General features: G+C 41.9%; 1 protein-coding gene across 3 annotated transcripts in view; it reads left to right on the plus strand.

Annotated features, from left to right (window-relative positions):
- Positions 1 to 12,169, plus strand: part of LOC122933398 (serine/threonine-protein kinase 38) — a 66,602-nt gene that overhangs the window by 37,026 nt on the left and 17,407 nt on the right. For all 3 annotated transcript variants that reach the window (XM_044288370.1, XM_044288371.1, XM_044288369.1), the window contains exons 6-7: positions 5,428 to 5,551; positions 11,478 to 11,632. In XM_044288370.1, the coding sequence (XP_044144305.1) occupies positions 5,428 to 5,551; positions 11,478 to 11,632 (279 nt within the window). The remainder of the gene's footprint in view (positions 1 to 5,427; positions 5,552 to 11,477; positions 11,633 to 12,169) is intronic.

Consider the following 12,169-nt stretch of genomic DNA (forward strand, 5'->3'; position numbering starts at 1 on the left):
TAACGCTTTTAGTTGGTATAAATAAAGGAATGGTACAACACAGAGTCATAGGAACTTCTGCTACAAGAATCACCTGGGGAATGCAAGTTGTTACTAAAACAGACATTGCAGTAGAGGTTACAAGTCCTCTTTAAATTAAAGGGGTTATCCCACAAAGATAATAACAGATGGTGGGGACCAGTCTGCTGGGAACTCCTGTGATTTCAAAAATAAGGAATCCTCTTGTCCCCTCCACGAATGGGATGTATTTCAGCTGCCCCCCAAAAGTAAATACCCTTCACTTATTTTGTTAACAGATGTTAAACAGTTTTCATGAGATAACCCCTTTAAGGTTTTCAGCTGTACACAGTATGTAGCTGTTCAGAATGGAGCATGCCATCAAAGCAACATTGTCTAGGATTAGTCCTCCGGATGTCTTGCCAAGATAACACAGTAATCAGGAAGTCCATTGCTCAAGCACTTTTAGCAAAGTCATTTTTTTGTTCTCACAGTTCAACTGTCTAATAACCCTGAACCCGATGAAACCGCTGCCTCTCGCTTTTCTACCATATTGGCAAAAATGTATTAACGACAGGTGTAGTTAATACATAAAATGCATAAAAAAGTCACAAAGGAAAAAAAAATCCCTCCCTTTGTGGCTCCCCCTTTCGTTTTCTTCCAGTTTTGTCTTGTGTGCAATTACAGCTAAGAAACTAACTGACGGTAAGAGCAATACCTGCAGCCGGAGCCCCCCTCCGCTCTGAAGTATGACATAAAGACCAAGGGGCGGGCTGAAAAGAAGGCCTCATCAGCTCAACCGCTTACCGTTTAAAAATGGAGGGTATCAGCAGGAAATTAGCCAGGGATTCTACAAGGCTTTATTTCAGGGACATGCAGAAAATCCTGCAGACTAACAAACGGGGCGGGGGGGCAAGTTTGTTTTCTTACTGTTTTCATTAATTACAAGGTTGAGTTCCTGTAAAGAGGATTTCCACCATGACATGCTCTTATGGCCGTTTACGTATCTCTTCATTTAATGGAGTGTGACCATGCATTTTTCATTTTTTTTCTCCCTGCGCTCTGGATCGGAGTCGGGAGGGACATTGTGTCCACCAAATGGTCACCTCGTTTTCCATCTACATCATCTACCCTTCATTCCTGAGTTGAGGAACAGAAATAGAAATAGTTTATGCTCTTCTTTACATTACAATGTACTATGAAAGTCTTGCTTATCTAGGGCAGCAAATGATAAAGGTAGTGGACTTTGTGGTACTTTGTACTTTGTTTTTTTGACCTAACTTGCAACAATATGATATACAGGATTGTATTTTTGTGCTTTAAAGTGGACCTGTCACCAGTTATGTAAAACTGACTACTTGCCCTAAAGGGGTTATTCAATACTATAAACTGCCCCCTCCCCTTAGGCCGGCCCCCCTTTCCACGGAATATACTTAACTCACTCCCTTTGCCGCTCCTGGTCCCCACACCGCTGCTCTTTCTCCCCATCCGTACGCCAATGAAAACATCTGGTGTCTGGGGGGGGGGTGGGAAGCAGCCAAAGGCAGGCGGGGTGATGCTAGGGACGCTAGTTTGATAAATATCCCCTAATGAGTCTCTTATCATTTTTTTTTTTGCATTAACATGTTAATTTTTCTTAGTGTGAGCTGCTTGATTTTCTTTTTTTTTTATTATTTTTAGTTGTCTATCAGATATAGTTGATCACGGATTTCTGTAATTGGACACCTTTTTGTTAAAAAAAAATAATAATTCTATTTTAGTTTTTTAAGTTAAGAAAAATCACCTGAAACAAAGGACGTTACATAAGAACATATTCTAAACACTTAGGCTTCGTTCACATCAGCGTTCAGCTTTTCCATTCTTCTGCTCAGTTTAGGAGTAGGAGAACGGAAAAGACGGATTCGGCACATAACGGAGCCGAATGGAACCTAAGGACCCCATAGACTATAATGGGATCCGTTAGGTTTTCGCTCAGAAGATGATTTTTGAAGCGGAGACAAAAGTCCTGCATGCACAAATTTTGTCTCCGGTTTCCGCTCAGAAGAAAATTTGGGAGCGGAGACAAAATTTGTGCATGCAGGACTTTTGACTCCGCTTCAAAAATCATCCTCTGAGCGAAAACCTAACGGATCCCATTATAGTCTATGGGGTCCTTAGGTTCCATTCGGCTCCGTTATGTGCCGAATCCGTCTTTTCCGTTCTCCTACTCCTAAACGGAGCAGAAGAACGGAAAAGCTGAACGCTGATGTGAACGAAGCCTTAAGGCAGACTGCAGGATCTGTTAGCTAACCCTATCTTAGGCCCCGTGTACACGGCCGTATGCATTTTGTGGTCCGCAAACCCCTAGTAATGAGTGGGTTCGCGTGCGGTCTGCAAAAAAAGTTTTTATTTGAATTTATTTGACGTTTGTTTTGTTTTTTTGCTCATGTGAAACAATAAAATAAACCATACACTCCTAAACCAATTTTACAGAAGCTCCTGTTCTGATGGATACTGGGTCCCTGTTTCCACCTCCCCCTCCATATGCAGGAAATTCCAGCATAGTCAGTCATTGGGTGAGGTGGGAATACTGCAGTCATTTCCTGTGTGTCGAGAGCAGCGGAGAGCATGAAGCTTCTGAAGTAGCAGAAATGATTAATTACTTATCTGCTGTAATTATTATCATCACATGGTGTCTGTTTTACTTTATAAAAGGGCGCAGCCACATTTTTTTTTTCATGGGCATTTTTTGGGGGCTTGTAAAAAAAGCTACAAAAAGTTGTGCATTTTTACAAGCCTTTTTTTTGTATCAGTTTTTAGAGTCAAAAATTTCTATTGCATTTTTTCAGGCCTTTTTTTTCACCTCTTTATTAAGAAGTCTAAGTCTAGGAAAATTCTGAGGGGGGAAAAAAAGCCACACGCAGGGCATTCTTCAATTTAAAAATTTATATAAAAATGGCAAGGAAGTGGCCTAAAATGCCACTACAAAAAAAACTATTGGCCAACAAGTAACACCTGGCTGCAGCATTTTTTGCTTAAAAAAACAAAAACAAAACAGCCTGTTGAAAAAAGGACGAAGTGTAAAGCCTCCCTAAAGTTTTTTTTGTAAGACCATGCAACAGCTTTAAAGGGAACCTGTCGCCGGGATTTTGTGTATAGCGCTGAGGACATGGGTTGCTAGATGGCCGCTAGCACATCCGCAATACCCAGTCCCCATAGCTCTGTGTGCTTTTATTGTGTAAAAAAAAAAACTATTTGATACATATGTTAATTAACCTGAGATGAGTCCTGTCCCTGACTTATCTCACATACAGGACTCATCTCAGGTTAATTTGCATATGTATCAAATCGTTTTTTTTACACTATAAAAGCACACAGAGCTATGAGGATTGGATATTGCGGATGTGCTAGCGGCCATCTAGTAACTCATGTCCTCAGATCTATACACAAAATCCTGGTGACAGCTTCCCTTTAATAATCATCTTAAAAGGGGCTCCAAACTAATGTGAATTTAGGGTACAAGGTTTGAGTGGTTTTTCCACAGGGATCATTTTTACTTACCCTTTCTCCTCACCTTCATGATGCATAGAGCAGTATTCCTGTGTTGAATGGATATGCATATCCCCGCTGGGTACTACAGGGAGTGCAGAATTATTAGGCAAGTTGTATTTTTGAGGATTAATTTTATTATTGAACAACAACCATGTTCTCAATGAACCCAAAAAACTCATTAATATCAAAGCTGAATATTTTTGGAAGTAGTTTTTAGTTTGTTTTTAGTTTTAGCTATTTTAGGGGGATATCTGTGTGTGCAGGTGACTATTACTGTGCATAATTATTAGGCAACTTAACAAAAAACAAATATATACCCATTTCAATTATTTATTTTTACCAGTGAAACCAATAGAACATCTCAACATTCACAAATATACATTTCTGACATTCAAAAACAAAACAAAAACAAATCAGTGACCAATATAGCCACCTTTCTTTGCAAGGACACTCAAAAGCCTGCCATCCATGGATTCTGTCAGTGTTTTGATCTGTTCACCATCAACATTGCGTGCAGCAGCAACCACAGCCTCCCAGACACTGTTCAGAGAGGTGTACTGTTTTCCCTCCTTGTAAATCTCACATTTGATGATGGACCACAGGTTCTCAATGGGGTTCAGATCAGGTGAACAAGGAGGCCATGTCATTAGATTTTCTTCTTTTATACCCTTTCTTGCCAGCCACGTTGTGGAGTACTTGGACGCGTGTGATGGAGCATTGTCCTGCATGAAAATCATGTTTTTCTTGAAGGATGCAGACTTCTTCCTGTACCACTGCTTGAAGAAGGTGTCTTCCAGAAACTGGCAGTAGGACTGGGAGTTGAGCTTGACTCCATCCTCAACCCGATAAGGCCCCACAAGCTCATCTTTGATGATGCCAGCCCAAACCATTACTCCACCTCCACATTGCTGGCGTCTGAGTCGGACTGGAGCTCTCTGCCCTTTACCAATCCAGGCACGGGCCCATCCATCTGGCCCATCAAAACTCACTCATTTCATCAGTCCATAAAACCTTAGAAAAATCAGTCTTGAGATATTTCTTGGCCCAGTCTTGACGTTTCAGCTTGTGTGTCTTGTTCAGTGGTGGTCGTCTTTCAGCCTTTCTTACCTTGGCCATGTCTCTGAGTATTGCACACCTTGTGCTTTTGGGCACTCCAGTGATGTTGCAGCTCTGAAATATGGCCAAACTGGTGGCAAGTGGCATCTTGGCAGCTGCAGGCTTGACTTTTCTCAGTTCATGGGCAGTTATTTTGCGCCTTGGTTTTTCCACACGCTTCTTGCGACCCTGTTGACTATTTTGAATGAAACGCTTGATTGTTCGATGATCACGCTTCAGAAGCTTTGCAATTTTAAGAGTGCTGCATCCCTCTGCAAGATATCTCACTATTTTTGACTTTTCTGAGCCTGTCAAGTCCTTCTTTTGACCCATTTTGCCAAAGGAAAGGAAGTTGCCTAATAATTATGCACACCTGATATAGGGTGTTGATGTCATTAGACGACACCCCTTCTCATTACAGAGATGCACATCACCTAATATGCTTAATTGGTAGTAGGCTTTCGAGCCTATACAGCTTGGAGTAAGACAACATGCATAAAGAGGACGATGTGGTCAAAATACTCATTTGCCTAATAATTCTGCACTCCCTGTATTTGTGTTTCCATTTATTGGCTAAAAGCTTGTGCCATCCTAAACTACTGGGTCCTCTTGATCTCCAGTCTGCATCTCCTGCAATGGATTCTACATTTCTGGCCGGAGTCATGCACACACGTACTGTAGTCGGAACTACATTTTTAATTTCTACAGCAAATATTTACGCGTGTTTAATGTTTGAAGAACTCTAACTGGTTGTTTGCGGTTTTTCTTGACCTTTATGGAGTTGATCCATTTTTTCTTTTTTAGGTTGGACACATTCGTGCAGAAAGAGACATCTTGGTGGAAGCGGACAGCTTGTGGGTGGTGAAAATGTTTTATAGCTTCCAAGACAAGCTAAATCTTTATCTCATCATGGAGTTCCTACCTGGAGGTACCTATACAATGAGTGGCCCCAATATTGTAACATGTAGTGGTTCAGAATGGAGCATTTGACCAACAGTAGTAGAAACAAAACCAGGTGCATGAGATTTATTGTAGGCCATGTGCGCTGCCCTGCTCCATGAGGAGCCAGGTTGTTACTTGTCACCCTGAGGAGCCTGGTCATAACCTGGAAAAACACCCAGGTGACAAAAATAGTTTGTGTGATCAGTAGTCAGAAGAGGGATTATCTTCCAGCTCCGTTCTCAGAGGTCGCCCTTTTCAATGTGAATACTCCACTATCTGCTGGTTTGCAGGGCATAGTTGTATAAGGCTACTTTCACATCAGCGCTTTTCCTTTCCGGTATTGAGATCCATCATAGGATCTCAATACCAGAGGAAAACGCTTTAGTTTTGTCCCCATTCTTTCTCAATTGTGACTAAAGCAGCTTTTTTGAGTGCGACATGGGATGCGGAGCAAGACTGATCCGGCATGAAACACAATGTAATTCAGTGGTGCCAGATCCGTTTTCTCGGACGCACGTTAGCTATTTTAGAGATAATACAACTGGATCCGTTCATAACGGATGCAGCCAGTTGTGAACTAATTGAAGGGTTTTTGCTGATTCATGACAGATCCAGCAAAAATGCAGATGTGAAAGTAGCCTAAACCTGATGGCCAGTTTAGGTTAGAATTAATGTCTGCTAACTATTTTTCTGACCTGTGCCAAAGCTGTACCTCATGCCCAGGTTTACTATTATGTCTTACTCCATCTATTTGGCTTAAAGGCTATGTACACCTCTGGGGGTAGTTTTTTTTAATTTTTATTATTGCATTGTACTCATTTTGAGCTAAAAATATTTTTTTTTTTATGGGTCTTCATTAAAAATATGGCGTCCTTCTTTTTTTTTTTTTTTTTTTTTTTCTGTACAGAGCTGAGATGCTCTAGCCCTGTGATGGCTAACCTCCAGCACTCCAGCTGTGGTAAAACTACAACCCCCAAGATGTACACTTGCTTGGCTGTTCTCAGAACTCTTCTTCACTGTGTTTTTCACTGAAGATTGCTACCAGTCACACAGCTAGAAGAACAGTTAACCCTCTATGACAGAACGGCTCAATATTTGTAATAAAGGCCAAATGAAAAAAATATTTTTAGCCAAAAATGAGTATAATGCAATCATAAAAAAAATGCCTCCAAAGGTGTTCATAGCCTTTAAAGCGTTTGTGCTATAAACTACATTTCACTCTAAAGTGTATTTTTGCCAATTTGGATTTTTTTTTTTTCTTTTTTTAAACTTCATTTCAGTTTTCTCTTATGCCCCATTCTTGAATCCTACTTCCTGGTTTGTCATGTGTCTGCTGTCTCACTGCCCAAAGGCATGATGGGATCTGACGTCAGCAGATCATGTAACGCTAATCACACCACTTGTTTTTAAGCAACTAAATATCAAAACAGATTTGTAATGACAGGTTAATAACTTTAGAATAAGGCACTTTTGATAAATGATGGTATTTGGGGAAAGGCATAAAAAATCAATATATTTTGGTTGAGATACATTTATATTAGTGGCACAAACCCTTTAATTCTGGCATTTCTTCCTATATCTAGTAAAAGTTACGGGTTACTTTTATGTGCCTCTCCCCTTTTTTGAATTAATGTATGCTATACTCACACTGGCATCATGGTTTCAATTTATGTGCCGGACCCATTATACAATGACTTCAAACCCTGCATCTGCCTCTTTAACCACTTCAACCCCGCTAGCTGAAACCCCCTTCATGACCAGGCCACTTTTTACACTTCGGCACTACACTACTTTCACCTTTTATCGCTCGGTCATGCAACTTACCACCCAAATAATTTTTTCCTCCTTTTCTTCTCACTAATAGAGCTTTCATTTGGTGGTATTTCATTGCTGCTGACATTTTTACTTTTTTTGTTATTAATCGAAATTTAACGTTTTTTTTGCAAAAAAAACGACATCCATATATAAATTTTTCGCTAAATTTATTGTTCTACATGTCTTTGATAAAAAAAAAATGTTTGGGCAAAAAAAAAAAATGGTTTGGGTAAAAGTTATAGCGTTTACAAACTATGGTACAAAAATGTGAATTTCCGCTTTTTGAAGCAGCTCTGACTTTCTGAGCACCTGTCATGTTTCCTGAGGTTCTACAATGCCCAGACAGTACAAACACCCCACAAATGACCCCATTTCGGAAAGTAGACACCCTAAGGTATTCGCTGATGGGCATAGTGAGTTCATAGAACTTTTTATTTTTTGTCACAAGTTAGCGGAAAATGATGATTTTTTTATTTATTTTTTTTCTTACAAAGTCTCATATTCCACTAACTTGCGACAAAAAATAAAAAATTCTAGGAACTCGCCATGCCCCTCACGGAATACCTTGGGGTGTCTTCTTTCCAAAATGGGGTCACTTGTGGGGTAGTTATACTGCCCTGGCAATTTAGGGGCCCAAATGTGTGAGAAGTACTTTGCAATCAAAATGTGTAAAAAATGGCCTGCAAAATCCGAAAGATGCACTTTGGAATATGTGCCCCTTTGCCCACCTTGGCTGCAAAAAAGTGTCACACATCTGGTATCGCCGTACTCAGAAGAAGTTGGGGAATGTGTTTTGCGGTGTCATTTTACATATAACCATGCTGGGTGAGAGAAATATCTTGGCAAAAGACAACTTTTCCAATTTTTTTATACAAAGTTGGCATTTGACCAAGATATTTCTCTCACCCAGCATGGGTATATGTAAAATGACACCCCAAAACACATTCCCCAACTTCTCCTGAGTACGGCGATACCAGATGTGTGACACTTTTTTGCAGCCTAGATGCGCAAAGGTGCCCAAATTCCTTTTAGGAGGGCATTTTTTGACATTTGGATCCCAGACTTCTTCTCATGCTTTAGGCCCCTAAAAAGCCAGGGCAGTATAAATACCCCACATGTGACCCCATTTTGGAAAGAAGACACCCCAAGGTATTCAATGAGGGGCATGGCGAGTTCATAGAATTTTTTTTTTTTTTTTTTGCATAAGTTAGCGGAAATTGATTTTTTTTTTTTTTTTTTTTTTTTTTTTCCTCAAAGTCTCACTTTCCGCTAACTTAGGACAAAAATGTCAATATTTCATGGACTCAATATGCCCCTCACGGAATACCTTGGGGTGTCTTCTTTCCAAAATGGGGTCACATGTGGGGTATTTATACTGCCCTGGCTTTTTAGGGGCCCTAAAGCGTGAGAAGAAGTCTGGAATATAAATGTCTAAAAAAAATTTACGCATTTGGATTCCGTGAGGGGTATGGTGAGTTCATGTGAGATTTTATTTTTTGACACAAGTTAGTGGAATATGAGACTTTGTAAGAAAAAACTAACAAAAAAAAATATATATATTTCCGCTAACTTGGGCCAAAAAAATGTCTGAATGGAGCCTTACAGGGGGGGTGATCAATGACAGGGGGGTGATCACCCATATACACTCCCTGATCACCCCTGTCATTGATCACCCCCCTGTAAGGCTCCATTCAGACGTCCGTATGATTTTTACGGATACATGGATCGGATCCGCAAAACACATGCGGACGTCTGAATGGAGCCTTACAGGGGGGTGATCAATGACAGGGGGTGATCAGGGAGTGTATATGGGTGATCACCCCTCTGTCATTGATCACCCCCCTGTAAGGCTCCATTCAGACGTCCGCATGTGTTTTGCGAATCCGATCCATGGATCCGTAAAAATCATGCGGACGTTTGAATGGAGCCTTACAGGGGGGTGATCAATGACAGGGGGTGATCAGGGAGTGTATATGGGTGATCACCCCTCTGTCATTGATCACCCCCCTGTAAGGCCCCATTCAGACGTCCGCATGTGTTTTGCGGATCCGATCCATGTATCCATGGATCCGTAAAAATCATGCGGACGTCTGAATGGAGCCTGACAGGGGGTGATCAGGGAGTGTATATGGGTGATCACCCCTCTGTCATTGATCACCCCCCTGTAAGGCTCCATTCACACGTCCGCAATGTGTTTTGCGGATACACGGAGACACGGATCCGCAAAACACGGAAAGCGGCAATGTGCGTTCCGCATTTTGCGGACCGCACATTGCCGACATAATAGAATATGCCTGTTCTTGTCCGCAATTGCGGACAAGAATAGGACATGTTCTATTTTTTTGCGGAAACGGAAGCACGGATGCGGAAGTGCGGATCCGCAAATGTGGATGCGGACAGCACATTCCGTCCCCATAGAGAATGAATGGGTCCGCACCCTTTCCGCAAAATTGCGGAAAGGATGCGGACCCATTTTGCGGACGTGTGAATGGAGCCTAAGGCTCCATTCAGACGTTCGCATGTGTTTTGCGGATCCGATCCATGTATCCATGGATCCGTAAAAATCATGCGGACGTCTGAATGGAGCCTTACAGGGGGGTGATCAATGACAGGGGGGTGATCAATGACAGGGGGGTGATCAGGGAGTCTATATGGGGTGATCAGTGGTTCATAAAGGGTTAATAAGTGACAGGGGGGGGGGGGTGTAGTGTAGTGTAGTGGTGTTTGGTGCTACTTTAGTGAGCTGCCTGAGTCCTCTGGTGGTCGATCCAAACAAAAGAGACCACCAGAGGACCAGGTAGCAGGTATATTAGACGCTGTTATCAAAACAGCGTCTAATATACCTGTTAGGGGTTAAAAAAAATCACATCTCCAGCCTGCCAGCGAGCGATCGCCGCTGGCAGGCTGGAGATCCACTCGCTTACCTTCCGTTCCTGTGAGCGCGCGCGCCTGTGTGCGGAAATCTCGGCTCTCGCGGGAGGACGCGTATATGCGTCCACCCAGAAGAGCAGGGCCGCCGGCAGGACGCAATCCTGCGTACGGCGGTCCTGGATTGGTTAAAAGGGTTGTCCGACTTATGAAAAAAATAAAATATAGCACTGTAAATCTGATGGGCGGCAATATATAACTAAGCTAAGCAGGTTTTAGGCAAAAAAAATATATATTTCCTAATTTCCCTGGTTCTCTTCTGGTTCTTTTTGTTTGTTTACCTGCAATAACAAAAACCTCTGCCCCTCCCCCTGTTCTGCAAAGGGAGTGAATGCAAGTGCTGCCCTGAGTGACATGTCTGCCTGCTGGGAGACTCAGCAGCATGTTGTACTTGTAGGACTACAAGTCCCAGCTGTACAATGACACCACTGATACACACAGGATCTTCTCCCTACCTGTTCTTGTGCAATGCTCTTCAGAACACCTCTAGTCTGTTAGCTCCTGTGCCCAGCATTTGTCTCCTCACTGCCTGCAGCTACTCAGTAAAGCCTTCAGCCCTGAGTCTGTGCTGCTGAAGGGGTTAAAGTTTTTCCTGAAGAATCCAGGGAGAGAGCAAACAGCAGCAGGGGGCGTGGCCAGCACAGTGACATCTGTGTACAGACACATAGCTGCACTCTCAGGCTTGTGCATGAAACCTCATTAGAGCAGGGAGAGAATCTGACATCACAGGTCATGTGACCCTCAGTGAAATCTGAGAAAGCAGCAACTGTAGATGCAGTAAGTGCATGGTAAAGCCTTTACATTTGATTAGTTAGAAACATACAAAGAACAAAAAAATAACTGGGGCAACTCCTTTAACTTCTGATGGGATCTGTTGTTATTCCACCAAGGCTTCCATCCATTCACTGTAAATAGTAACTGATCCCCAAACAGCAATATATAAAGAGCCTTAGCAGAAATATAGAAAATTCTGAAGGGTCCTCAAACGTTCAAGCACTGCTCTATATTGTATTGGTTTGGGTATGTAAGTTTCAGACTACTTTTCTATTGCGGTCTGTAAACCCTTTCAGCTATAACTTCATTCATGGTACGACTGGTCTGTTCTGAAATATAGATATTCTAGTCTTAGTGTATGATTTGCTGCATTTCTTTCTTTTTCCTGATTTCAGGTGATATGATGACCTTGTTGATGAAGAAAGATACACTTACAGAAGAAGAAACACAGTTTTACATTGCCGAAACAGTGCTGGCAATAGATTCAATCCACCGGTTAGGATTTATACACAGGGATATCAAGCCCGATAATCTTTTGCTGGACAGCAAGGTGAATATGGATGTTAGACAGTGTCACCTGAAAACAAGGGTACTGTTGCAGTGACTCCTTCTCCCTATTTAAAGGCCTCTTTACACTGCCCGAGCATTGAGCAGATAATCCCTAACAAGTACCGTATTCGTAGGAACGTTTGTTATTGATTACCCGCCGGTGTAAAGGTACCACTGATTACCGGATCAACGAATGAAACACTCATTTTTCGGGTAATAAGATCATTGTGCAGTCACCTAAATTATGGCGGCAAACAGTGGTTATATATGGAATTAGCGATCATTCATCCTCATACTGTGGAGGAGATCGCTGATGAGCCGATGATTGCTGGGAAGGAACGCTTCCTTCCCGACAATCATCCACTCAATTGAGCAGTGTAAAAGGGCCTTATTTAGGGGACTTTTACATGTACAGATGATCTGGCAGATTATTGGGGATGAGTGTATAAAAGCTTGTTCTCCCTAATCTGCCTGTGTGAAAAAAATCATCTCTGTGCAGCAGATTGTACTGTCTAAAAAATGATCTGCTGCATAGGAA

The sequence above is a fragment of the Bufo gargarizans genome, chromosome 3 (assembly GCF_014858855.1).
Source record: "Bufo gargarizans isolate SCDJY-AF-19 chromosome 3, ASM1485885v1, whole genome shotgun sequence".
Lineage (NCBI taxonomy): Eukaryota > Metazoa > Chordata > Amphibia > Anura > Bufonidae > Bufo > Bufo gargarizans.